Below are 16,116 nucleotides of genomic sequence, written 5' to 3'. Positions count from 1 at the left end.
TGCATTAATGGTTCTAGAGACTGATGACTGCATTAGATTGATTAGAGACTGATGACTGCATTAGGTTGATTAGAGACTGATGACTGCATTAATGGTTCTAGAGACTGATGACTGCATTAGGTTGATTAGAGACTGATGACTGCATTAATGGTTCTAGAGACTGATGACTGCATTAATGGTTCTAGAGACTGATGACTGCATTAATGGTTCTAGAGACTGATGACTGCATTAGGTTGATTAGAGACTGATGACTGCATTAGATTGATTTGAGACTGATGACTGCATTAGATTGATTAGAGACTGATGACTGCATTAGGTTGATTAGAGACTGATGACTGCATTAACGGTTCTAGAGACTGATGACTGCATTAATGGTTCTAGAGACTGATGACTGCATTAATGGTTCTAGAGACTGATGACTGCATTAGATTGATTAGAGACTGATGACTGCATTAATGGTTCTTGAGACTGATGACTGCATTAATGGTTCTAGAGACTGATGACTGCATTAGGTTGATTAGAGACTGATGACTGCATTAATGGTTCTAGAGACTGATGACTGCATTAATGGTTCTAGAGACTGATGACTGCATTAATGGTTCTAGAGACTGATGACTGCATTAGATTGATTAGAGAGTGATGACTGCATTAGGTTGATTAGAGACTGATGACTGCATTAGATTGATTAGAGACAGATGACTGCATTAGATTGATTAGAGACTGATGACTGCATTAGATTGATTAGAGACTGATGACTGCATTAATGGTTCTAGAGACTGATGACTGCATTAATGGTTCTAGAGACTGATGACTGCATTAATGGTTCTAGAGACTGATGACTGCATTAGGTTGATTAGAGACTGATGACTGCATTAGATTGATTCGAGACTGATGACTGCATTAGATTGATTAGAGACTGATGACTGCATTAGATTGATTAGAGACTGATGACTGCATTAATGGTTCTAGAGACTGATGACTGCATTAATGGTTCTAGAGACTGATGACTGCATTAGGTTGATTAGAGACTGATGACTGCATTAGATTGATTAGAGACTGATGACTGCATTAGATTGATTAGAGACTGATGACTGCATTAGATTGATTAGAGACTGATGACTGCATTAATGGTTCTAGAGACTGATGACTGCATTAATGGTTCTAGAGACTGATGGCTGCATTAATGGTTCTAGAGACTGATGACTGCATTAATGGTTCTAGAGACTGATGACTGCATTAGGTTGATTAGAGACTGATGACTGCATTAGGTTGATTAGAGACTGATGGCTGCATTAATGGTTCTAGAGACTGATGACTGCAATAATGGTTCTAGAGACTGATGACTGCATTAGGTTGATTAGAGACTGATGACTGCATTGGGTTGATTAGAGACTGATGGCTGCATTAGGTTGATTAGAGACTGATGGCTGCATTAATGGTTCTAGAGACTGATGACCGCATTAATGGTTCTAGAGACTGATGGCTGCATTAGGTTGATTAGAGACTGATGACCGCATTAATGGTTCTAGAGACTGATGACTGCATTAGGTTGATTAGAGACTAATGACTGCATTAATGGTTCTAGAGACTGATGACTGCGTTAATGGTTCTAGAGACTGATGACTGCATTAATGGTTCTAGAGACTGATGACTGCATTAATGGTTCTAGAGACTGATAACTGCGTTAATGGTTCTAGAGACTGATGACTGCATTAATGGTTCTAGAGACTGATGACTGCATTAATGGTTCTAGAGACTGATGACTGCATTAGATTGATTAGAGACTGATGACTGCATTCGGTTGATTAGAGACTGATGACTGCATTAATGGTTCTAGAGACTGATGACTGCATTAATGGTTCTAGAGACTGATGACTGCATTAGATTGATTAGAGACTGATGACTGCATTAGGTTGATTAGAGACTGATGACTGCATTAACGGTTCTAGAGACTGATGACTGCATTAATGGTTCTAGAGACTGATGACTGCATTAATGGTTCTAGAGACTGATGACTGCATTAGATTGATTAGAGACTGATGACTGCATTAATGGTTCTTGAGACTGATGACTGCATTAATGGTTCTAGAGACTGATGACTGCATTAGGTTGATTAGAGACTGATGACTGCATTAATGGTTCTAGAGACTGATGACTGCATTAATGGTTCTAGAGACTGATGACTGCATTAATGGTTCTAGAGACTGATGACTGCATTAGATTGATTAGAGACTGATGACTGCATTAGGTTGATTAGAGACTGATGACTGCATTAGATTGATTAGAGACTGATGACTGCATTAGATTGATTAGAGACTGATGACTGCATTAGATTGATTAGAGACTGATGACTGCATTAATGGTTCTAGAGACTGATAACTGCATTAATGGTTCTAGAGACTGATGACTGCATTAATGGTTCTAGAGACTGATGACTGCATTAGGTTGATTAGAGACTGATGACTGCATTAGATTGATTCGAGACTGATGACTGCATTAGATTGATTAGAGACTGATGACTGCATTAGATTGATTAGAGACTGATGACTGCATTAATGGTTCTAGAGACTGATGACTGCATTAATGGTTCTAGAGACTGATGACTGCATTAGGTTGATTAGAGACTGATGACTGCATTAGATTGATTAGAGACTGATGACTGCATTAGATTGATTAGAGACTGATGACTGCATTAATGGTTCTAGAGACTGATGACTGCATTAATGGTTCTAGAGACTGATGACTGCATTAATGGTTCTAGAGACTGATGACTGCATTAATGGTTCTAGAGACTGATGACTGCATTAATGGTTCTAGAGACTGATGACTGCATTAGGTTGATTAGAGACTGATGGCTGCATTAGGTTGATTAGAGACTGATGGCTGCATTAATGGTTCTAGAGACTGATGACTGCATTAATGGTTCTAGAGACTGATGACTGCATTAGGTTGATTAGAGTCTGATGACTGCATTCGGTTGATTAGAGACTGATGACTGCATTAGGTTGATTAGAGACTGATGGCTGCATTAATGGTTCTAGAGACTGATGACCGCATTAATGGTTCTAGAGACTGATGACTGCATTAGGTTGATTAGAGACTGATGACCGCATTAATGGTTCTAGAGACTGATGACTGCATTAGGTTGATTAGAGACTAATGACTGCATTAATGGTTCTAGAGACTGATGACTGCGTTAATGGTTCTAGAGACTGATGACTGCATTAATGGTTCTAGAGACTGATGACTGCATTAATGGTTCTAGAGACTGATAACTGCGTTAATGGTTCTAGAGACTGATGACTGCATTAATGGTTCTAGAGACTGATGACTGCATTAATGGTTCTAGAGACTGATGACTGCATTAGATTGATTAGAGACTGATGACTGCATTCGGTTGATTAGAGACTGATGACTGCATTAATGGTTCTAGAGACTGATGACTGCATTAATGGTTCTAGAGACTGATGACTGCATTAGATTGATTAGAGACTGATGACTGCATTAGGTTGATTAGAGACTGATGACTGCATTAGGTTGATTAGAGACTGATGACTGCATTAATGGTTCTAGAGACTGATGACTGCATTAATGGTTCTAGAGACTGATGACTGCATTAATGGTTCTAGAGACTGATGACTGCATTAGATTGATTAGAGACTGATGACTGCATTAGGTTGATTAGAGACTGATGACTGCATTAATGGTTCTAGAGACTGATGACTGCATTAATGGTTCTAGAGACTGATGACTGCATTAATGGTTCTAGAGACTGATGACTGCATTAGATTGATTAGAGACTGATGACTGCATTAGGTTGATTAGAGACTGATGACTGCATTAGGTTGATTAGACGTAGTGCTTGAGTTATCTTATTTTACACACACTGGAGAGAGAGATTGTAAATCAGTGGGTAAGAGACTATAAAGACTGAGTGTCATGGCCAAACGGGAAAGGAAGCATCCCAAGAATGGCAACAGGAACCAAGAGGATATCTTTAGTACAGGCCCTATGTTCCTCCAGGAACCAAGAGGATATCTTTAGTACAGGCCCTATGTTCCTCCAGGAACCAAGAGGATATCTTTAGTACAGGCCCTATGTTCCTCCGGGAACCAAGAGGATATCTTTAGTACCTCCAGGAACCAAGAAGAACACATTTTCAGTGTTTGTTTTGAAATAGTATTTATTAATTATTATTATCATATTATTATAAAAGTATTAATAACATTTCACCAATGAGGCCACTAGGGGGCGATTTGGTCATTTGACTACAGGAAAGGGCTAGGAGACTTGTTTTACCATTGCGTCTGTGTACTCCTCCAGTTTGCTGGAGGACACAGCCTTCCCGTGCTGCTGGAACAAGTCCTTCAGGAAACCCTGTTTACAAAGAAGGAGAGAAGCAATAAAAAGGGCAATATTGTTTAATTTCCTGATTCACTGAAATCAGATCTAACATGGTTTGATAAATATAAAGACATTACGTTCTGTGTGTAGGAGTGGAGTTAGACAACATTACCTTCTGTGTGTAGGAGTGGAGTTAAACAACATTACCTTCTGTGTGTAGGAGTGGAGTTAGACAACATTACCTTCTGTGTGTAGGAGTGGAGTTAAACAACATTACCTTCTGTGTGTAGGAGTGGAGTTAAACAACATTACCTTCTGTGTGTAGGAGTGGAGTTAGACAACATTACCTTCTGTGTGTAGGAGTGGAGTTAAACCACATTACCTTCTGTGTGTAGGAGTGGAGTTAAACAACATTACCTTCTGTGTGTAGGAGTGGAGTTAAACAACATTACCTTCTGTGTGTAGGAGTGGAGTTAAACAACATTACCTTCTGTGTGTAGGAGTGGAGTTAAACCACATTACCTTCTGTGTGTAGGAGTGGAGTTAAACAACATTACCTTCTGTGTGTAGGAGTGGAGTTAGACAACATTACCTTCTGTGTGTAGGAGTGGAGTTAAACAACATTACCTTCAGCTCCACAGCTGATATGTATCCACTGCTGTCAGCGTCATACTTTCTCCAGATCTACAGAGACAAGAAGGACAATCAGTTACTACTGCTGTAAATACAAATACCAGCTGCCATCAATGACCCTTAGTAAGCATTAGGTTGCTTATCCAGGTGAGGTGATGCTGAGTGATTTGTCTTCAGAGTTACTGTGATAGCCACACACAACAAATGGAGTTCACATAGAAAAAGGAACTGCGAACATTATTTCCATAAATTACAACTTACATCTCACGTATTTGGTTCTACAGATCTGGCAGGTGCACGGATCACCACTCAGACCATTCCAACAGATCACCACTCAGACCATTCCAACGGATCACCACTCAGACCATTCCAACGGATCACCACTCAGACCACTCCAACAGATCACCACACAGACCATTCCAACAGATCACCACTCAGACCATTCCAACAGATCACCACACAGACCATTCCAACAGATCACCACTCAGACCATTCCAACAGATCACCACACAGACCATTCCAACGGATCACCACTCAGACCATTCCAACGGATCACCACTCAGACCACTCCAACAGATCACCACTCAGACCATTCCAACGGATCACCACACAGACCATTCCAACAGATCACCACTCAGACCATTCCAACAGATCACCACTCAGACCAGATCACCACTCAGACCACTCCAACAGATCACCACGCAGACCATTCCAACAGATCACCACGCAGACCATTCCAACAGATCACCACTCAGACCATTCCAACAGATCACCACTCAGACCAGATCACCACTCAGACCAGATCACCACTCAGACCACTCCAACAGATCACCACACAGACCACTCCAACAGATCACCACACAGACCATTCCAACAGATCACCACACAGACCATTCCAACAGATCACCACTCAGACCATTCCAACAGATCACCACAGACCATTCCAACAGATCACCACTCAGACCATTCCAACAGATCACCACACAGACCATTCCAACAGATCACCACTCAGACCATTCCACCAGATCACCACTCAGACCATTCCAACAGATCACCACTCAGACCATTCCAACAGATCACCACTCAGACCATTCCAACAGATCACCACTCAGACCATTCCAACAGATCACCACTCAGACCATTCCAACAGATCACCACTCAGACCATTCCAACAGATCACCACTCAGACCAGATCACCACTCAGACCAGATCACCACTCAGACCACTCCAACAGATCACCACACAGACCACTCCAACAGATCACCACACAGACCATTCCAACAGATCACCACACAGACCATTCCAACAGATCACCACTCAGACCATTCCAACAGATCACCACACAGACCATTCCAACAGATCACCACACAGACCATTCCAACAGATCACCACTCAGACCATTCCAACAGATCACCACACAGACCATTCCAACAGATCACCACTCAGACCATTCCAACAGATCACCACTCAGACCATTCCAACAGATCACCACACAGACCATTCCAACAGATCACCATTCAGACCATTCCAACAGATCACCACTCAGACCATTCCAACAGATCACCACTCAGACCATTCCAACAGATCACCACTCAGACCATTCCAACAGATCACCACCCAACAGATCACCACTCAGACCATTCCAACAGATCACCACTCAGACCATTCCAACAGATCACCACTCAGACCAGATCACCACTCAGACCACTCCAACAGATCACCACACAGACCATTCCAGCTTCATAAAGTCTACACTATTGTCCAGAGGGGCTTCTCACCTTCATAAAGTCTACACTGTTGTCCAGAGGGGCTTCTCACCTTCATAAAGTCTACACTGTTGTCCAGAGGGGCTTCTCACCTTCATAAAGTCTACATTGTTGTCCAGAGGGGCTTCTCACCTTCATAAAGTCTACACTGTTGTCCAGAGGGGCTTCTCACCTTCATAAAGTCTACACTGTTGTCCAGAGGGGCTTCTTACCTTCATAAAGTCTACACTGTTGTCCAGAGGGGCTTCTTACCTTCATAAAGTCTACACTGTTGTCCAGAGGGGCTTCTCACCTTCATAAAATCTACACTATTGTCCAGAGGGGCTTCTCACCTTCATAAAGTCTACACTGTTGTCCAGAGGGGCTTCTTACCTTCATAAAGTCTACACTGTTGTCCAGAGGGGCTTCTTACCTTCATAAAGTCTACACTGTTGTCCAGAGGGGCTTCTCACCTTCATAAAGTCTACACTACTGTCCAGAAGGGCTTCTTACCTTCATAAAGTCTACACTGTTGTCCAGAGGGGCTTCTTACCTTCATAAAGTCTACACTGTTGTCCAGAGGGGCTTCTTACCTTCATAAAGTCTACACTGTTGTCCAGAGGGGCTTCTCACCTTCATAAAGTCTACACTGTTGTCCAGAGGGGCTTCTTACCTTCATAAAGTCTACACTGTTGTCCAGAGGGGCTTCTTACCTTCATAAAGTCTACACTGTTGTCCAGAGGGGCTTCTTACCTTCATAAAGTCTACACTGTTGTCCAGAGGGGCTTCTCACCTTCATCAAGTCTACACTGTTGTCCAGAGGGGCTTCTCACCTTCAAAAAGTCTACACTGTTGTCCAGAGGGGCTTCTCACCTTCATAAAGTCTACACTGTTGTCCAGAGGGGCTTCTTACCTTCATAAAGTCTACACTGTTGTCCAGAGGGGCTTCTTACCTTCATAAAGTCTACACTGTTGTCCAGAGGGGCTTCTCACCTTCATAAAGTCTACACTGTTGTCCAGAGGGGCTTCTTACCTTCATAAAGTCTACACTGTTGTCCAGAGGGGCTTCTTACCTTCATAAAGTCTACACTGTTGTCCAGAGGGGCTTCTTACCTTCATAAAGTCTACACTGTTGTCCAGAGGGGCTTCTTACCTTCATAAAGTCTACACTGTTGTCCAGAGGGGCTTCTCACCTTCATAAAGTCTACACTGTTGTCCAGAGGGGCTTCTTACCTTCATAAAGTCTACACTGTTGTCCAGAGGGGCTTCTCACCTTCATAAAGTCTACACTGTTGTCCAGAGGGGCTTCTTACCTTCATAAAGTCTACACTGTTGTCCAGAGGGGCTTCTTACCTTCATAAAGTCTACACTGTTGTCCAGAGGGGCTTCTTACCTTCATAAAGTCTACACTGTTGTCCAGAGGGGCTTCTTACCTTCATAAAGTCTACACTGTTGTCCAGAGGGGCTTCTTACCTTCATAAAGTCTACACTGTTGTCCAGAGGGGCTTCTCACCTTCATAAAGTCTACACTGTTGTCCAGAGGGGCTTCTTACCTTCATAAAGTCTACACTGTTGTCCAGAGGGGCTTCTTACCTTCATAAAGTCTACACTGTTGTCCAGAGGGGCTTCCCTGCGGAACACCAGGAGGAAGTTCTCATCCTGTGGCAGGATCATCATGGCCAACTGCAACACAACCAAATACACATGAACATTTAGCAGATGCTCTTATCCAGAGTCACTTACAATACGTGAATTCAACTAAAATGCATTCAACTGTATATCATGATAATTGCACCACAGTTATCAGCAAGATATCCGTGGGAGTAAGAAGAGAGAGAAGCCATCCTTAAGAGTCTCTCTCCCAACCCAGCTGACCTCCCATACAACCAGCCCAGAGTCAGCGTCTCTAACTGTTGATTCACCCCTCTCTAACTGTTGATTCACCCCTCTCTAACTGTTGATTCACCCCTCTCTAACTGTTGATTCACCCCTCTCTAACTGTTGATTCACCCCTCTCTAACTGTTGATTCACCCCTCTCTAACTGTTGATTCACCCCTCTCTAACTGTTGATTCACCCCTCTCTAACTGTTGATTCACCCCTCTCTAACTGTTGATTCACCCCTCTCTAACTGAATCACTGAAGCTGCACCTTTTTCCCAGAGAGACCGTGATGTATGATGCCAGTGAAGTACGATGCCAGTGAAGTATGATGTCAGTGAAGTACGATGCCAGTGACGTGGCAGCAATTCATCAGACCCACTAATTGTGGACCTGGCAGGCATCCAGATCTAACTGTGCTGAGTGCCCAACGGGATCTTGTGCAGTCCCCTCTTAGTACTAATTATATTAGCACTGCATTAGGGGATTACATTGGGAGCTGATCAACATTGCGGAGAGAGAGAGAGAGAGAGAGAGAGTGGGAGAAAGAGAGAGAGAGAGACAGAGAGAAAGAGAGAGAGAGACAGAGAGAGAGAAAGAGAGAGAGAGAGAGAGAGAGAGAGAGGGAGTGAGAGACAGAGAGAAAGAGAGAGAGAAAGAGAGAGTGAGAGAGACAGAGAGAGTGAGAGAGAGTGAGAGAGAGATACAGAGAGAGAGAGAGATACAGAGAGAGAGAGAGATACAGAGAGAGAGAGATACAGAGAGAGAGAGAGAGAGAGCGAGAGAGAGATAGAGAGAGAGCGAGAGAGAGATAGAGAGAGAGAGAGAGAGAGAGAGAGAGAGAGAGAGAGAGAGAGGAAAGACCATGAGAAAACAGACCAGTTGTAGGTTACTACTGCAGCACTGTGCACCAAAAATACTGTCCAACAAGAACTCTGAGAAAAAAGGTGGCACCAGTCATTGATTCCTGCTGGTTCATGTGTAATGAATCTGGTCATGCAATTGGCTGTCATATATGCTGAATCGTGCTTTTGACAATTAAAACAAGTGCCTATCACTCCATCTCTACAAACGGTATACTGTTCATCCCATTAGTGAAATGGTTTCATCGCCCTTAGCTGCTAGCGCTGCGCTCTCCACATCAACCACACAAAGAGACGGTGTGGCTTGTCTGTCATCTTCAGATGGCTGAGAGAGCGTTTACTGTGAGTGACCACTCCCATATACAGTAAAACGTCCCACAGAAACCACACAAATATATTGATCATTTCCCCCACTTATAAATGCTGGAAGCCTTTGAGATTTGTGGTCAAATGAATTGGTCTTCTTTTGAAAGTGGATGAAAGCATTTTTCTCTCTCTCTCTCTTGAGGTTACTGTGCTATTTGTCAGCTTGTGTCACTCATGTCTCTCAGAGATGTTCTCTTGGCTGTATCGCAGATTGTTATAGCTATAGGTTTCCTATCCATCTGTATCTCAGATTGTTATAGCTATAGGTTTCCCTATCCATCTGTATCTCAGATTGTTATAGCTATAGGTTCCTATCCATCTGTTGGCTGTATCTCAGATTGTTATAGCTATAGGTTTCCCTATCCATCTGTATCTCAGATTGTTATAGCTATAGGTTTCCCTATCCATCTGTATCTCAGATTGTTATAGCTATAGGTTTCCCTATCCATCTGTATCTCAGATTGTTATAGCTATAGGTTTCCCTATCCATCTGTATCTCAGATTGTTATAGCTATAGGTTCCTATCCATCTGTTGGCTGTATCTCAGATTGTTATAGCTATAGGTTTCCCTATCCATCTGTATCTCAGATTGTTACAGCTATAGGGTTCCTATCCATCTGTATCTCAGATTGTTATAGCTATAGGTTTCCTATCCATCTGTATCGCAGATTGTTATAGCTATAGGTTTCCTATCCATCTGTATCTCAGATTGTTATAGCTATAGGTTTCCCTATCCATCTGTATCTCAGATTGTTATAGCTATAGGTTTCCTATCCATCTGTATCTCAGATTGTTATAGCTATAGGTTTCCCTATCCATCTGTATCTCAGATTGTTAAAGCTATAGGGTTCCCTATCCATCTGTATCTCAGATTGTTATAGCTATAGGTTTCCCTATCCATCTGTATCTCAGATTGTTATAGCTATAGGGCTCCTATCCATCTGTATCTCAGATTGTTATAGCTATAGGGCTCCTATCCATCTGTATCTCAGATTGTTATAGCTATAGGTTCCTATCCATCTGTTGGCTGTATCTCAGATTGTTATAGCTATAGGGTTCCCTATCCATCTGTATCTCAGATTGTTATAGCTATAGGTTTCCCTATCCATCTGTATCTCAGATTGTTATAGCTATAGGTTTCCCTATCCATCTGTATCTCAGATTGTTATAGCTATAGGGTTCCCTATCCATCTGTATCTCAGATTGTTATAGCTATAGGTTTCCCTATCCATCTGTATCTCAGATTGTTATAGCTATAGGTTTCCCTATCCAACTGTATCTCAGATTGTTATAGCTATAGGTTTCCCTATCCATCTGTATCTCCGATTGTTATAGCTATAGGTTTCCCTATCCATCTGTATCTCAGATTGTTATAGCTATAGTAGCTCTTCAGTAGGTCCTATGATTAAGTATAGTCTGGCCCAGGAGTGTGAAGGTGAACGGAAAGGCTGGAGCAACGAACCGCCCTTGCTGTCTCTGCCTTGCCGGTTCCCCTCTCTCCACTGGGATTCTCTGCCTCTAACCTTTTTACAGGGGCTGAGTCACTGGCGTACTGGTGTTCTTCCATGCCGTCCATGGGAGGGGTGCGTCACTTGAGTGGGCTGAGTCACTGACGTGGTCTTCCTGTCTGGGTTGGCGCCCCCCCCTTGGGTTGTGCCGTGGCGGAGATCTTTGTGGGCTATACTCGGCCTTCTCTTAGGACGGTAAGTTGGTGGTTGGAGATATCCCTCTAGTGGTGTGGGGGCTGTGCTTTGGCAAAGTGGGTGGGGTTATATCCTGCCTGTTTGGCCCTGTCCGGGGGTTTCATCGGATGGGGCCACAGTGTCTCCTGATCCCTCCTGTCTCAGCCTCCAGTATTTATGCTGCAGTAGTTTATGTGTCGGGGGGCTAGGGTCAGTCTGTTACATCTGGAGTATTTCTCTTGTCTTATCCGGTGTCCTGTGTGTATTTAAACATGCTCTCTCTAATTCTCTCTTTCTCTCTTTCTTTCTTTCTCTCGGAGGACCTGAGCCCTAGGACCATGCCTCAGGACTACCTGGCATGATGACTCCTTGCTATCCCCAGTCCACCTGGCCGTGCTGCTGCTCCAGTTTCAACTGTTCTGCCTGCGGCTATGGAACCCTGACCTGTTCACCGGACGTGCTTGTTGCACCCTCGACAACTACTATGATTATTATTATTTTACCATGCTGGTCATTTATGAACATTTTAACATCTTGACCATGTTCTGTTATAATATCCACCCGGCACAGCCAGAAGAGGACTGGCCACCCCTCATAGCCTGGTTCCTCTCTAGGTTTCTTCCTAGGTTTTTGGCCTTTCTAGGGAGTTTTTCCTAGGGAGTTTTTCCTAGCCACCGTGCTTCTTTCACATGCATTGCTTGCTGTTTGGGGTTTTAGGCTGGGTTTCTGTACAGCACTTTGAGATATCAGCTGATGTACGAAGGGCTATATAAATACATTTGATTTGATTTGATAGGTTTCCCTATCCATCTGTATCTTAGATTGTTATAGCTATAGGGTTCCTATCCATCTGTATCTCAGATTGTTATAGCTATAGGGTTTCCCTATCCATCTGTATCGCAGATTGTTATAGCTATAGGGTTTCCTATCCATCTGTATCGCAGATTGTTATAGCTATAGGGTTCCCTATCCATCTGTATCTCAGATTGTTATAGCTATAGGTTCCCTATCCATCTGTTGGCTGTATCTCAGATTGTTATAGCTATAGGTTTCCCTATCCATCTGTATCTCAGATTGTTATAGCTATAGGTTTCCCTATCCATCTGTATCTCAGATTGTTATAGCTATAGGGTTCCCTATCCATCTGTATCTTAGATTGTTATAGCTATAGGGTTCCCTATCCATCTGTTGGCTGTATCTCAGATTGTTATAGCTATAGGATTCCTATCCATCTGTATCTCAGATTGTTACAGCTATAGGGTTCCTATCCATCTGTATCTCAGATTGTTATAGCTATAGGTTTCCTATCCATCTGTATCTCAGATTGTTATAGCTATAGGTTTCCCTATCCATCTGTATCTCAGATTGTTATAGCTATAGGTTTCCTATCCATCTGTATCTCAGATTGTTATAGCTATAGGTTTCCCTATCCATCTGTATCTCAGATTGTTATAGCTATAGGTTTCCCTATCCATCTGTATCTCAGATTGTTATAGCTATAGGTTTCCCTATCCATCTGTATCTCAGATTGTTATAGCTATAGGTTCCTATGCATCTGTTGACGTTACCTCCTGGATCTGCAGGCGTCCGTCTGCGGTGACATCATAGGCTGACATGAACTTCTGCTTCAGCCTCTGGACCCTCTCCTCTGTTACTTTATCCTGCACGGAGAGAGAGATCAGAATAACAGTTACCACAGTCACTATGACTCCCCCTCCCCCCTCCCTCTCTCTCCTCTGACCAGATGTGCTTACTGGTACCCACATGTCTCTCTTCTCTGGTGGAAATGTAATATACCCGATGATCAATGATGCTTCCTCCCTGAACTGACTCTCTACACTGTATGCAATGACTTCCTGTGTGTTGTCTTAGGAATGCTGCATTATCTCACCATTCCCCATTCTGTCACATCTCTGTCAAGCAGAGCTTCTGTTGTCTTCTGATTGGAAGGTCACTTTTAAAGTAATCCTATTGGTCAACAACTCACATTTGGAACCCAAACAACTCAGGTGGTATAAAGGAGTGTTTCATTCTGTCTTTCTCTTTGTGTTCCTGACCTGCTGTGGTGAAATACACTCTCTCTCTTTCTCTCTCCTTCCATGGCCTCTTGGGGCATGGCTTTTTCAGGCTATGACTTCTCTCTCTCTCATCATGCCTATAACAATTTATTGTAATTTAAGCTTATGTGAATCGTTTGTATTACAATGTATTTAAATCTACTTTCCTTTAGTTCTCCATTCTCATACCTTTCTTGATAGCCTGTTACTGAAACTCAACCATAATCCTCTTTATGGAGAAGATACCAGTTTTGATAGACTTTGATCATATTAATTTCATAGTCTTATTACGGGTTGTATGTAAGGTATATATAATACGGATTTATATCAAATATTACTTCCCTAGAGATACACTTCATAACTAATTAGCTGTGTTGATACAGTGAGAGCAGGAACAAACACAAATAAATGACCTGTCCCAGACATGTAGGTGACAGCAGCTTCTCATAATACAGATACATGAGTCTGTTGTCAATAAATGACCTGTCCCAGACATGTAGGTGCCAGCAGATTCTCATAATACAGAGACATGAGTCTGTTGTCAATAAATGACCTGTCCCAGACATGTAGGTGACAGCAGCTTCTCATAATACAGATACATGAGTCTGTTGTCAATAAATGACCTGTCCCAGACATGTAGGTGACAGCAGATTCTCATAATACAGATACATGAGTCTGTTGTCAATAAATGACCTGTCCCAGACATGTAGGTGCCAGCAGATTCTCATAATACAGAGACATGAGTCTGTTGTCAATAAATGACCTGTCCCAGACATGTAGGTGCCAGCAGCTTCTCATAATACAGATACATGAGTCTGTTGTCAATAAATGACCTGTCCCAGACATGTAGGTGACAGCAGCTTCTCATAATACAGAGACATGAGTCTGTTGTCAATAAATGACCTGTCCCAGACATGTAGGTGACAGCAGCTTCTCATAATACAGAGACATGAGTCTGTTGTCAATAAATGACCTGTCCAAGACATGTAGGTGACAGCAGCTTCTCATAATACAGAGACATGAGTCTGTTGTCAATAAATGACCTGTCCCAGACATGTAGGTGACAGCAGCTTCTCATAATACAGAGACATGAGTCTGTTGTCAATAAATGACCTGTCCCAGACATGTAGGTGCCAGCAGCTTCTCATAATACAGATACATGAGTCTGTTGTCAATAAATGACCTGTCCCAGACATGTAGGTGACAGCAGCTTCTCATAATACAGAGACATGAGTCTGTTGTCAATAAATGACCTGTCCCAGACATGTAGGTGACAGCAGCTTCTCATAATACAGAGACATGAGTCTGTTGTCAATAAATGACCTGTCCAAGACATGTAGGTGACAGCAGCTTCTCATAATACAGAGACATGAGTCTGTTGTCAATAAATGACCTGTCCCAGACATGTAGGTGACAGCAGCTTCTCATAATACAGAGACATGAGTCTGTTGTCAATAAATGACCTGTCCCAGACATGTAGGTGACAGCAGCTTCTCATAATACAGAGACATGAGTCTGTTGTCAATATTATTATGTTCCTTATCAGCTGTTGACCTTAAGCATAATGATGTCCAATGTAAGTGAACATATTGACCAAGTAGTGTGTCCGTGGTCTAAGGGCAGGGACAGGACAATCTTTAGTGCAAGACTGGAAGCAAAGTGAAATACAGACAATTTATGGAATTTATTGCAGTCGGGCTAGTTGAGCTCTGAGAATGTAATTGATGCTCACAACCAAAATATAAAGAATTCCAGTGCTGATCTTTCTGATTCCTCTCGTATGTGTAAGTGAAAGTCAGGAAATATATTTCACTTCTGCATGTAAATAGCTAATTGACATTTTTTTTAGGCAAGTGATTATAATATTCTAGGAAACCAAAAACTTCTCCAGATTTGTCCTTTCAGACTTTAATGTCAATACTTCCTGTTTATATGATAGCCAATGAGATGAAAACTGAGCACAGATGTTATTGGTCTTATGACTACCAAGTGGTGGTCAGTTTCATGTATTTTAACAATATCACAACAATATTTAGTTTTCTACACATCTGCAGGAACCATTAAACAACTACATCCCCATCACAGAACCCATTCTCAGTGCTGAACATGGCCTCTCTCTAACCACCCACTGGGAAGTAGGCCAGAACATCAACTATACGTCCCAAATGGCACCCTATTGGCTCTGGTCAAAAGTAGTGCACTATATAGGGGACAGGGTGCCCTATTGGCTCTGGTCAAAAGTAGTGCACTATATAGGGAACAGGGTTCCATAGGGCTTTGGTCAAAAGTAGTGCACTATATAGGGAACAGGGTTCCATAGGGCTTTGGTCAAAAGTAGTGCACTATATAGGGAACAGGGTGCCATAGGGTTCTGGTCAAAAGTAGTTCACTATATAGGGAACAGGGTGCCATAGGGCTTTGGTCAAAAGTAGTGCACTATATAGGGAATAGGGTGCCAATTGGGACACACACCCTAATTGCGTTTGCTGATGCCTGTAGCATCCTAATGTCATCCTTGAGCCCATCTGGACAGCAGCTTAACCCACT

At 42.6% G+C, this 16,116-nt stretch overlaps 1 protein-coding gene across 1 annotated transcript in view; it reads right to left on the bottom strand.

Moving 5' to 3' along the window:
* segn (Secretagogin) overlaps window positions 1-16,116 on the bottom strand; it is an 83,570-nt gene that overhangs the window by 66,517 nt on the left and 937 nt on the right. The window contains 4 exon segments of the mRNA NM_001140072.1: window positions 4,300-4,377; window positions 4,972-5,028; window positions 8,316-8,405; window positions 13,081-13,173. Of these exon segments, the coding sequence (NP_001133544.1) occupies window positions 4,300-4,377; window positions 4,972-5,028; window positions 8,316-8,405; window positions 13,081-13,173 (318 nt within the window).

This window comes from Salmo salar, chromosome 05 (genome assembly GCF_965601325.2).
Source record: "Salmo salar chromosome 05, fSalSal1, whole genome shotgun sequence".
NCBI lineage: Eukaryota > Metazoa > Chordata > Actinopteri > Salmoniformes > Salmonidae > Salmo > Salmo salar.
This window is presented reverse-complemented; position numbering and strand designations above follow the sequence as displayed.